The 13,101-nt window shown below is 45.4% G+C and overlaps 1 protein-coding gene across 2 annotated transcripts in view; it reads right to left on the minus strand.

The window, feature by feature from the left end:
* Positions 1 to 3,680: 3,680 nt before the first annotated feature.
* The window catches only part of CAPN9 (calpain 9), a 50,590-nt gene continuing 41,169 nt past the window's right edge, over positions 3,681 to 13,101 (minus strand). The window contains exons 17-20 of one of the 2 annotated variants that reach the window (XM_030556852.1): positions 11,723 to 11,801; positions 11,266 to 11,382; positions 8,990 to 9,048; positions 6,881 to 7,865 (exon numbers count right to left, since the gene is read on the minus strand). In XM_030556852.1, the coding sequence (XP_030412712.1) occupies positions 7,839 to 7,865; positions 8,990 to 9,048; positions 11,266 to 11,382; positions 11,723 to 11,801 (282 nt within the window). In that variant the 3' untranslated portion in view covers positions 6,881 to 7,838. Of the gene's footprint in view, positions 3,788 to 6,880; positions 7,866 to 8,989; positions 9,049 to 11,265; positions 11,383 to 11,722; positions 11,802 to 13,101 lie in introns of those variants that run through there. The other variant, XM_030556853.1, reaches the window with a different exon arrangement.

Genomic DNA, 13,101 nt, shown 5'->3' on the forward strand with positions numbered 1-13,101 from the left:
TAATCACTGACCCCATTTCTATTTCAGTCACACAACATGCTCCAGGATATGAAGTAACATGGCAAATCCATTGCACTGTGGCACCAGACAATCTGTTTTCAAGCTGGAATGGACTCAGAGCCACCCTTCTGTCTGTGCGCTGCAGGATAAATAATCAAGTTGCAACGTCACCCTGACCCAGGAACCTCTTTGTGCCAACTGGCAGAGAGCATGGGGAGCACAGCGTTATACAGGGATTCCCCCCAGGTCAAGTATATGGACAATAATTCACCAGAAGGTGGAATAAAAGGTCTTTACTGAGAGCCAATAGCCCACTGTCCATCACCAGGAGGTGACATGCCTGAGACAGGTTCTGTTCGGGCAGGAGGCAATAGATGCTTCTCTCTCTGGCTGGTCATTGTGTGTGTCACATTTATCATAAACAGATAGCTAAGGGTTAATGTTCTTTTACCTGTAAAGGGGTAACACCAGTAACCTGAAACACCTGACCAGAGGACCAATCAGGAAACAAGACTTTTTCAAATCTGGGTGGAGGGAAGTTTTGGGTGTGAGTTCTTTGTTCTTTGTCTTGTGTCTGTGCCCTCTCAGCTCTGAGAGTGATTTTTCTACCTCCAGGCTTTCTAATCTTCTGTTTCCAAGTTGTAAGTACAAAGATAGTAAGACAATAGGTTTATATTGTTTTCTTTTGTATTTACATGTGTGTAGTTGCTGGAGTGTTTTGAATTGTATTCTTTTGGATAAGGCTGTTTATTCATTTTTTTCTTTTAAGCAAATGACCCTGTATTTGTCACCTTAATACAGAGAGACCATTTTTATGTCCTTTTCTTTCTTTTTATATAAAGCTTTCTTTTTAAGACCTGTTGGAGTTTTTCTTTAGTGGGGACTCCAGGGAATTGAGTCTGCAGCTCACCAGGGAATTGGTGGGAGGAAGAAGTCAGGGGGAAAAAATCTCTTTGTGTTAGATTTACTAAGCCTGACTTTGCATACCCTCTGGGTGAGGGGGGGAGAGAGATTAGCTCTCTCGGTACTTGTGTTTCCAGGACTGGAAGCAGGGAATCTCCTAGGGTCGTTCAGGGAGGGGAGCCTGGGAGGAAGTAACAAGGAAACAAGGGAAATGGTTTATTTGACTTTGTTGTGAGACTCAAGGAATCTGAGTCTGGGGGTCCCCCAGGGAAGGTTGTGGGGGGACCAGAGGGTATCAGGCCCTAAAAAATCCCTGGCTGGTGGCAGCGTTTTCAGGTCCAAGCTGGTAACTAAGCTTGGAGGTTTTCATGCTAACACCCGTATTTTGGACGCTAAGGTCCAGATCTGGGAAGAAATGTTATGACAACACTACAAGTCCATTTGCTTATGGAGCCAGCAACTAATCAAGAGTGAAAAGTCGAGATGAGACTGTGAAATCTGCTGAAAGGCACACGCAGTGGGAGGGGTTTGTGTGTTCCAGTTTATGAGTAAAGTTCAAATGACTGTTTGGATGTATCTGGGATTGTGAGGAGACTGTGAGCGGCCAGTGGCACAGGGGTTGGCTGCTCCAAGGAGATGCTCGGAGGACTGGAGTGTGCCTAACACTAACCTGCAGAGGGACAGTGGACCTTGCATAGGCTGAGAGGCTAATGCTTGTGTGGCCCATGGCCAGTGGAGGTGGGGAGCTGACCCACAGCAGGCACAGACAAGGCTTCCTCAAGCTAAGGGCAGGTGGGAACAAGGTGCCACACACTCCTGGGTACTCCGAAGAAACATTGCAAGCCGGGGGGGACATCCCAACTTTTTCATTTTGTCCTCATGCTCCATCAGCACAGCACAGATGACATTGCAATGCACTGCTGTGTCATACCATGGAGATGGCATCAATATAATGAGTACATTTGGGACAGGAGAGCTTGCAGGGGTTGGGACTTAACCCCCTCCGTGTGAAATCTGGGATGGGTGGCAACCCAAGCAGAGCCGCCACCTACCCAAGTGACAGAGAGTGGGATAGATGTAAAATGCATCAGGATGTAAATTTCTAGTTCATTGTTTTGAAGAGGGGTTTCTTTTCCCTTTCGTTAACTACTTTTCAGCATATTTGCCCTTCTGGCTGCTTACTCACCTGTCACAAAATAGCTGGAAATTCCCTTGCTGATAAGAGTGGTGGTGGTGAAACTGTGGTTGACTGTTTGCCAAACAGGATTCCAATAGGACTGTTGCTAGTTCTATCACATATGGTTGTTCTGAAGCTGTCTATTTAGAATGGCAGCAATGGCCATTGTTCCTATCATGACCATTCAGGTAGTCTGGCTAAAAGTCAATGCTAATTTCTCTCTGTCATACTTTTCTAATATGGAGATTGTGCCTTTTTATGGGCAGGGAGGGACATGAGGAGAGGGAAAAGGTCTTTTGTTTTTGTGTATAATGTTTAAAATAGTAAATATAGGTCCCATTCCTACAATCTGACCTATGCAGGCAGACCCCTGCACCTATGCAGAGTTGACTTCACTGGAAGGCTCACATAAGGATCAGCCAGTGAAAATCGGCATTACTTTTTTGGCATGGAGTTATAACATGTTTATACACAGGACAGCCCACAGAGGTCAGCTAGCTGGCCACCACCACTGCTAGCTGATGGATTTAGAACTATTGGTAGACATCCGTATTTCATTTCCGTAGGTCCTGCATTCCGCCATTGCTGGGTATCATTGCAAAGCACCTTTAGCTTTTTTGTGTGCTTCCAGAAGAAGCGAGATTATTTATTTTCAAACAGAATGATTCTACTTTTTATCTAGGAGTGTACAGTTAAAGACAATGTGATCTCATTCTCTCTTCCTCTCTAATCACTTCAATTATTGGAAATAACTGATGACAATTATAGTGTTCAATTTCAATGTAATTTCTGGCCTCTTTTTTATAATACTTGGAGGTCTCAAAGAAGCGCTGTCAACTTTAAAGTCATACTTCAGTCTGACATTTTTTATGTACAGTTCATGATAACTGCAAAATTAGAACAAATTATGTTTCTCTATTTTTCCAGTTTGTTACTTTTTGCATTAGAGAGCACTTCAGTATACTCAGTTTCACTATTTCCTCTGTACTGTCTTTTTAACTAGCCAGTTTCTCCTGGTATTTGCGTGGTTCTTTCACACACCAATTGGGGAGGGACAAAGCATTTTAAAACCTAAGACAATGTAATTGTAATGCCTCAAAATTGGGAGAGGGACTCCAGGGCATGAATAGAAAGAACCTAGTTTTAATTTCTTTTTGACTGATTGCAATTCTGATTGATCCTATGCCTTTCAATTTAGAAGTGTGCTTTGCATAAAAACCAATTAGCAAATGCTTTAGGAACTGTGGCATTTTATTTTAGTGCCTTGATAGGACCACATAACTCAGCTCATGAGAAATCAGGTGACAGCAAATTCTGTTGGCACAGTTGTTTGCTCCCCCAGGGATTCGTACATACTCTGAGTTAATTAATAAGTAAAAAGTGATTTTATTAAATACAGAAAGTAGGATTTAAGTGGTTCCAAGAAGTAACAGACAGAACAAAGTAAGTCATCAAGCAAAATAAAATAAAATGTGCAAATCTATGTCTAATCAAGCAGAATACAGATAATCTCACCCTCAGATATGCGTCAGTAAGTTTTTTCCTCAGATTGGACACCTTCCAGGCCTGGGCACAATTCTTTCCCCTGGTACAGCTCTTGTTCCAGCTCAGGTGGTAGCTAGGGGATTCTTCATGATGGCTCCAGCAGGCAGCTCAGCTATCATCCAGCAGTTTGAGGTTTTATAAAAGTGTTTGGTTTTGGGCTCTCTGCAGGAGGAGGAAGGCTCATTGATCTGACTAACCACTGCAGCTATGTGAATATTGTTAATCAAATCATTATAAAAAATATCTTTGTGATAAGTTCCATTAGCAGTTTCATCCGCAGACAGGCAGGGCCACCAGAATGAGGCAATAGTTGCCAAAAAGTTGGGTGTCTGACACATTAGAAACTGAGATATTCAAATTATCTTCAAAACTATGCAAAGTAGATTGCCAGAGCCAGAGCTGTGTGCTTACTCTGCCTTTCCGAAAAGCCAGCAAAATCAGGAGCTGGACTCACAATCTCCCTCTCTCTCACTCACAGCCCAGCTGACATCACAATAAGAACTGTGAGGAACTACAAAATTTGCTGTGCACGTGCTCAGCAGCTTTACATGTGAGGTCGCTTCTCCTTTCTGAGAATGGGCCTCATTCTCATGCAGGGAGGGTGATGGTCCAATGCTTAGGGCAGTAGTCTGGGACTTGGCAGAGCTGGATTGAATTCTCTGCTCTGTCACAGACTTCTTGGGTGACCTTGGGCCCAGACTCTCCAAGGTAGTTAGGTGCTGCTCTGCTGCGCCTTGAAATGCCTATGCCCAGGTGCTCTGATGTTCCAGTGGAAGTCTCAGCCCTGAGTTCGGCACCCAGGATCCCCGTACTGTACACAGGGAGATGTAGGCATCTAAGGAAGGGGCTTTCAGAAGCTGGCAGCCACCAAAGTGAGCCAGGAGTGAAATGCTGAGACAGAGGGGGAGAGAAGATGGGAGTAGGCACCTAAGGAGCTGACCTAGGGTGCCTGGTTGATGGGCCTGAGACAGGCATCTCCCTCTGCTCAGGATCCTCTGTGGTGAACCCTCTCGTGGAGCAAGGCACCTAAGCCAGCTCAGTCGCTGAGGCAGCCCACACCCTAGAAGCCAAAACTGCCTATCTCCTGCTCAATACCTCTCTCATCTCACCCTACATTGCCCTGTACTCCTGTGTGTCTTTTGTGGGGGGTGCTTTGCTTCCCCTCCACCTATCAGTGACCTGCCTCCAGCCCTCCTGATACAGGGGCTGGCAGGTAACAGGTGTGCTCTAAGCACACCTATGGAATCAGGCCTTGCTGGCAAGTCAGGGGTGTGTTTGTAGGGGGGGGCACTTAGTTTGAGAATCCTGCTTTGGCTTGAACTAGGGCTCTGATCAGCTTGCTAGCTGTGAGGTGGGGTCAGCGCTTAGGTGGCATTGCAAACAGCACCTGCCAGAAATGAAGGCATCTAGGGAATGTGGACACCTATGAAGTTAGTGGCAGCTGAGTGGCAGCTTTGAAAATAGCCATGGCACCTAAATAGCGGGCTAGACAGCTAGTCTCCTAAGTATCTTTAAGGATCTGGGCCTTAGCCTTTCTCTGTGCTCCTCTGTAAAATGGGGACAATGACACTTACCTCACAGCAGTGTTGTGAGGCTAAATACAATACAGACTGTGAGGTGCTGGTGATGGGGCCAGATAAGAACTCATGAGAGCTGGAATCCTGAGTCTGTTCAACTGGGTGTGAGAACAGTGCTTAATTTGTAACGAAAGAGGTGCCAGGGCTCAAGCAATTCTTTTACATTCCTAACTGATGTGCCAAGCCTAGGGGGGTCAGGGCTAGGAACTGCCAAACTTAGAGGTGCCGGGGCTCAGCCCTGGCACAAATTACGCACTGCATGGGAGGCTATGTTGACTAGCAAGGTTTTGGTTGTTAGCTCTTCTGCTGCCTTTTGATTCAAGCAGCAGGCGTGGCCTCAAACTGGGTGGAGGAAGCTTTTTGTGTCTCTTTCTACTTTGCCATTTTTTTTTCTTTTTAAATGCAGAGAGAGATGTTTTTAAAGCCACCCTTGGCTCTTCCCTGACATGTCTCAATCTCTCATATCAGGCCTGTTTTCCCCAAGACACTCCTGGCTCCTGGTAGAGAAATATCCAAATATAGTGAAGATAAGATACCACTCAGTGTGACTTCTCTCTATTCTGCATCATTTGCTACTATTGTGGCAGTAACAATGTTACACATGGCAGTAATAAATATTAACAAAGCCCTGACCCTACATATAGGTTTGCTAGCCAGCCATGTAGCTGTAGGTTAGATTTTAACTGTGGGGGTGAATGGATGTTGGCTAGAGTTGGGCCTGAACTGAAGGTCCCTATTAGAACTCCAGATCCAAATGTCCTATTAAACCAAAGATCTGAAAAATGTTGAAACTTTCCAAAGTTAGAGGACTTCCTCCCAGGGCTGCCATAGAGGCACAAAGTCTTACCATTTGAAAAATAGACACACTCCGTGGGCTGCATATCTTGGTTTACCAAATTCTGTAAGCGTCCCCAGAGGCATCTTCTGCTTCTACCCAGGCACAGGACAATTCATTGAAAGTCAGAGAAGTGGCTGTTTTAAACATCACCACTCCTAGTGATGTTGTTGCTTTAACCTTATGCTTGTTAAAGCTTGATTTCCCTTTCCGAACGGTTTGCGGGACCCCACAGTTCCAAAAATAAACCCATGGCTGCATCAGTGTGACAAAACTCGGACCTTCAGAAAGGGGAAGCTTCTCTACAGATGGTTCTTTTGCCGCGAGAAATGATTTGGAAAACAAACCCAGCAGAGATGATTTATTACAAAGCAAAGACAAGTTATGGATATACTAGAGGGAACCAGCCTGAACGGGCAGATGGAGATTTGCTTGGTCTTTGACTTTATTATTTTCTAATTAACACTGGACATCAAAGCTATCTGAAACTGACTGACATGGTACGTCTACACAGCAATTTGGAGCGTGTGGGAATGAGCCTCCCTGCCAAAGTTGACAGACTTGGGCTAGCAGAGCTCGTGCTAGCGCTGTAAGAATAGCTGTGTAGACAGCAGTTTGAAGTTGCAGTTCGGGCTGGAGCAGAGACTTGCAAGGCTAGGGAATGGCACTTGCCACTGGCTAGACCTATATATCAGAGGGGTAGCCGTATTAGTCTGGATCTGTAAAAGCAGCAAAGAATCCTGTGGCACCTTATAGACTAACAGACGTTCTGGAGCATGAGCTTTCATGGGTGAATGCATCCGACGAAGTGGGTATTCACCCAAGAAAGCTCATGCTCCAAAACGTCTGTTAGTCTATAAGGTGCCACAGGATTCTTTGCTGCCTTGGCTAGACCTAGTTTTCATATAATGGAGCAGAATGCAGCCACTTATCTTCCTGTGTGGAACATGGGTCCTAGCTGCTCAGGTCAAGCTGGAGCATTGCATGCTGGCACCTGTGGTGCCATACATTCCTACTGAAGATGAACACAGCCACTGGCTGCATTGTAGAATGGTGTGAAACTTATTTGCCTTGTGGGATACACTTTGGTCTGCCTGGTGTTAGGGGATGGAACAGAGGAGAGTCAAAGGAAATAATTTGCTTCTCAGTGAGTGTTGTAGACCGGCCAGCCACTGAATTAAACATCATTCCGAGGAAGCTAGAATCACAGCCCCCATGGTATAAATGTTCCAGGATGAATGTTAATAATAAATCTATCACTCCCCTAGTGCTCTCTGGTTTGCAACACTCTGGGATGCTCTTCTATAACGCTGGCCCAGCATTTGTTGGGCAAAATCCACTTGGAAGTCAATACCATTTTAATGAAGTTCTGCAGGATACTATTCCTTCAAAAGCATTTTGCTAACCTGTAGACAAGCAACCACGAGGACTCTTAATGAGTAGGTTTCCGGGGTGCAACGAATAAGTATATTGGGGCTGAACATGATTATATCTCATAAAAGGCCTTGGTCACTCACCACTGTCAGTTTTGGGCTGCTTGAAATGTGCACGTGCCTCATTCAAAGGCATATTTACACTGTAGCAATCAGTATTAACCTTTATACAAAATAAAACAAATTTCATCTCATAAAGATCTTATTTGGTAATGTAATGGGGGTGGAGGAGAAAAAGGGTGGGAAGAATAAGTGTTCCCCTTGCACCACAGCGCCTGTGTACATTTGCGAGGAAAGGGTAACAGCTCTTAGGTTGGAGGTTGAGTGGCACAATCATGAGATCCTGCTGAAATCCAGGTTGGACAGCTTCAAATGTTCATTGTCAGGGTGATAAACTATCAGAGAAATAAAGACCAAAAGTTATGACTGATAATCCCTGCTACCACCATCAAACCCCATGTGCCAGAGGAAAGGCCCTTGTACCAGCACCATCTTGGTTTGAGTTAGTGCCTTACAATGCAGGGGAATTTTGATTCTTGTGCCAACGAGCTAGTGCCCTAGTTTAGTTGTAGTTAATACAAATTTTTGTCAGCAAAGTTAATGACGAGATTCAAGCACTTCTTCATGACTAGAAGAAAGGCAACAGGACAAATTCTTCACTCACCTACACATGTAAATCTGAAATAACTCAGTTGACTTTGCTGAAGTCACTCTGAATTTACAACAGTGTAAATAAGAGTAACATTTTAGCCCAATTATTACAAGGAAAGAAATCTTGGGATGCCAAAAAAAGAAAAGGTAATAATTCCCAGTAGCAGAGACAGAAGTTGAACGTCACCCTTCCCCCCCGCCCCAACATGGAACTTGTTCAACATTACGGTCTTTAGTTAAAAAAGGAATGCACTGTAGATTTCTAAGAATTAGATTATTTATTTTTATTATTATACTGTGGTAGCACCTAAAAGCTTCCATTCCCATTGTGCTAGGCAATGTACCACCATCTAACAACCAGACAGACCCTTCCCCAAAGAGCTCATAACTGAAATGTGAAATGCGGAAGAACAGATGGCACAACAGACAGAGGGGGGAGCACAAGGAAACAATAAGAAGATATGGATCAGCACAGTAACAAGAGCACAAAGCGCAGCAGTGCCTGTCAGGCACTGCCTACAGTAAAGGGTGGTATGGATCCTCTATGACTTAGGAAGAACCAGGAGGCATTTTGCTCCAATCATCCATTTACCCCAGCAGTGAACTGGGCCCAGAGAGAGTAAGGAGGAGAGAACCCAGAAAGAGGAGGGAAAGGGAGCAGTGAATATGAAATGGGGCGAAAAGGTGGGAAATCAGCTTGGAGGAGACAGAGTTATGCAGAAACGGTGAAATCCTGGCTCCACTGAAGTCAATGGCAAAACCCCCACTGAATTCACTAGGGCTGGGATTAGTCCCAATTTTTAAAAAGTGACGAAGTTCTAAAGCAGATTTCCAGGTTGTCAGTTTTTATATGAAGTTATGATCATACCTCATTTATATTCAGGTTAATGAATTCTCTGTTTTTCTTACTTAGTGCCAGGAATACCCCTGAAATAAACATCAGGACCTCACAGTTACACACAGTCCCCATTCACATTCATGCACATGAGCAATTTATCCACTGTGAAGCACCATTTGTGACTGCTTGATAGAAAGGAAGGATCTGGCTTTCTATAAAGGCTTAGATCACAAGCGAACCCTTAGAACGGGTTGAAAACCAAAGTCCCTGTGAAGGCAAAACAACCATTGACTTCACTGGGACTTTTGTCTGAGTATGGACTTCAGAAATTAATCCAAAGTTGGCCGCTTGGATGTGAGACACACCCAGGTGTTTGGATACACGTCTTACTTCTGAGGGCATTCTGCGACAAAAAATTAACAATTCTGCACCAAAAAAATGAAAATTCTGTGCACAGTATTTTAAAATTCTGCAAAATTCAGTAAATTTTTATTTGTCAAATAAATGTGGAGGCTCCAGCATGGTACTGGGGTGCACAGCCCACTGGTGGCACAGAGGTGGAAGATCACTGTGCAGCTCTCCCTCCCCCCCCCAGGACACGGACTCAGCGGTGAGGCTGCACCCAACCCTGACATAGTGCAAGGAGTGGGCCCTCCCCAGAGACACCCCAGGGCCCTGCCCCTCCATGCCAGGTGCACCAAGTGTGGGAGGCAGGCTCAGCAAGGCAGGATCCAAATATGGAGGGGCTTAGTGTGGAGGGATCCAGGTGTGGGTTGAGAGGGTTCTGTGTGTAGCAATCTAGGTGCAGGCAGCTCAATGGAGTATCTGGGTATGGAGGGGATCTGGATGCACAATGGCTTGTTGGGGGTTGAGGGTGCAATGGTAATGGAACTCTGCAGTGGGATCTAAGTGAAGATGGCTGGGACTCAGCGGGGGGGAGGGAATAGAGCTTGGCAGTGGGGTCTGGGTGTGGGGGAACTTGGGGAGGTGTCGGGGTGTGGGGGAACCTGGGGGGCAATGTCCAGATGCTGGGGGAGTGGGGTTCAGTGGGGTGGGGATCCACGTGCAACTTATTGGGGCTCAGCGAAGTGGGAATCTGTGTGAGGGTGGCTCATCAGGATAACCAGGTGCAGGGGGAGTGGGGCTCACTGGGGGGTTCTGAGTGCAGGGGGGATGAGGCTTGGTGGGAGGGTCTGGGTACAAGAGGATCTGGATGCACGAGGGTTGGACGGATGGGAGAGCAGTTCCCTCTACAGGGATCCCTCCCCCTGCAGCTGAGGAGCAATGGATGCCAGAAAGGCAGGCCGGGAGTTTGTAGAGCTTCCTGCAGCTGGGGGAGAAATCTGGAGGTGGGTCTGACCTGGCCCCGGATGCCGTGCAGGGGAACAGGCGGTCCCATCCTCCCCAGCCCAGTCTAGCCACTGAATTCGGCACAAGGTAAGAACCACCAACTGGGTTTTCCCCAGTCCCACCTCCTAACCCACAGTGATTTACCTCTCTGACGGCTGCCCTGGGCACACAAAACATACTATTGGGGAGGGTCACATGACTGCTCTTGTGGCATCCCTTTGCTTGTTCCATCAGAAAGCCATTTTTCTGCGGGAAAGCAAAGAAACCTGCAAGGGGCATAAATTCTGTGCATGTGCAATGGCACAGACTTCCTCCAGGAGTAACGTGTTAATTTTATCCAGACTATCTGCATTTCCTGATTCTAAAAATTTATGGTGAGAATATAGCAGAAATACCTACTCTCTCTCTGTGTTTTGACCCTTCAATTTCCAGCACAGGCTGGAACCAGAAAGGAGAAAGAAGCAAAACACTTAATAATATTGTTTAAAAAAGTTAACGAAACTGTTTTTGATCCTCATAAAGGGGTTGGGTTTGGTCTGAGGTTTGAGCTAGGGTCAGAGGATCACTTTAATCAGAGGCTGATTTGCCCATCCCTTTTAATTGCTATTTGTCTGGACAGAGAAAGATCCCAGCATGCAAATGAATTGAGAGCCAGAATTCATAGCTGTATAGTGAGTTATATTTTTCAGTCAAAAACCCAAACAAATAGTTAAAAAGTGAGTAATGTCAACACATGTGCATGTCTAACAATCCCTTACATAGATCACTGACAGCATTTGAAATTGGGGCCTTCAAGATCATAGGGCAGACCTCTAGTACTTGAGCTAGAGAAGTAACTCCACTAGCTAGTTGCAGCAGTGGACTGTTATCCTTTAGTAGACCAGTCTTTACCAGAAACATAACCCAAACTTTGTGAATGTGTTACACATATGATTTCAGCAAAAGTGGATACTCACGGCTTGCATTCTCTAAGCGAATTAAGCAGTTTAGGAAGTCATCAAAATCAATCTGGAACCGGTCATCAGAATATCTGAGGACAATCAGCTGCAGCAGGTAATTATTGAGTTGAAATCCTTTAAAAACAAACAAACAAACAAACAAATAAAGAAGCAGCAGCAGCAGTGACCTAACTGACCTGAAAAGAAATCTGTGAGACTTTAATAAATAATCTAGTTATTTGCTGAAAAATTGTTAGTGGGTAAGTACTCCATCGACTGATTCCCTGCCTCTAGCAGAAACTGAGCTGACTGCAAACTGGTTTTCATCTAAAATAGATGTAGAATTCAGAAATAAGAAATGTTGACAGCTCTCACTCTACAAATTGTTCCTGTGTCAGTGAAAGTTCAGTCTCCAGTTGAGGATCTGCCCCATAGTTTTTCTGTTTTCCCAGCCTAAACAGAATATTTCTTTTACCTGCATCTGTTAGGGCACTACGAAGCTCATAGGAGGACATGGTGCCAGAACGATCGGAATCAAAATGAACGTAGATACTCTGCATGAGGGAAAACGTAGACATTCAGCATTTAGTAAGTTAACGAATCTCACGTATTTGTAGCACATAAAACAATGGTGTTTCATGTTCTAGATGCCTATCTTTAAAAACTCTCGATTTAGCACAAACATTTAAGGAAGTTGAGGGGACTTTGGTCTGGATCCAATCTGATTGTGTAACTGAGGGTATATTTGGGATCAAGCTGTCTCTATCATATTTGTTATGAGCTGAGTGAAAGTTGTTCTGGGACTAGTTAAAAGCTCATTGAGATCATTAGGTGTGTGAACTCACTCTTCAAACAACATATCTGCAAGGGTGAGCCCTTAACTAAGATAAAAGGAGTATGTGAAACCATCCAAAACTTTTTGCTGAGTATTTTTGTGTGTGTGTCTGTGTGTGTGTGTGTGTGAGAGAGAGAGAGAGAGAAAGAGAGAGAGAGGCAGTGCTTAAAGTGGTCTGAGAGAAGTAAGGGGGTGAGGAAGTTTATCACAATCTTAGCCAAAGTTAATTTTCATGCACTTGACACGGACAACTCATAATTTTTGCATACATATAATATACAACACATGCAATTTTCAGCTCAGTAGTATGTATATCCATTTGTATTATGCAAATTACTAAAACAAAATATATCCTGAGAGTTTGAGGTAGGGAGGTCTGGGGGCTTTGTGAAATTCAGTGGGGTCTATTTGGGCATAGGGGGCTAGAGTGCAGTGAGATTCAGTGGAGTTGTCAGTCTCTTTGGGAATAGGGACTGGGGAGGCAGTAAGAGTGGGGTTGGGGAGCCTTGGGAGTGGGGGACAATCAGTGGGGCTTGGGGGTGTCTGGGGGGTTGCAGTGACAGTGGGTCTGGGGGATCTCTTGAAGGTAGGTGTGCAGTGAATGTCAGTAGGGTTGGGGAGGCCTTGAGGGGAAGAGTGTGCAGTGACATTCAGTAGGTTCTGGGTCTCTCAGAGCATGGGGCTGCAGTGACAATGGGGATAGGGATCTCTCAGAGGGAAGGGGCTCTGTGAAATTCAGTGGGGTTGGGGGGATCTCAGGGGTGGGGATGCAATGACACCGAGATTGGGGATCTCTCAGAGGATGGGGTACAATGTGGTTCACTGGGGTTGGGGGCCTTAGGGGTGGGTGTGTAGTGACAGTGTGGTTGGAAGTCTCTTGGGGTGCAGTAAAAGTAAAGTTTGGGGTTTCTCTTGAAGATGGGGGTCTAGTGACAGTGGGGCTGGGGGGACTCTCTGGGGCTACAGTGAGTCCTTTGGGGGCCCGTTCTTTGCCCTCCCATTCTTGCTGTTCCCTACCC

This window comes from Gopherus evgoodei, chromosome 3, assembly GCF_007399415.2.
Source record: "Gopherus evgoodei ecotype Sinaloan lineage chromosome 3, rGopEvg1_v1.p, whole genome shotgun sequence".
NCBI lineage: Eukaryota > Metazoa > Chordata > Testudines > Testudinidae > Gopherus > Gopherus evgoodei.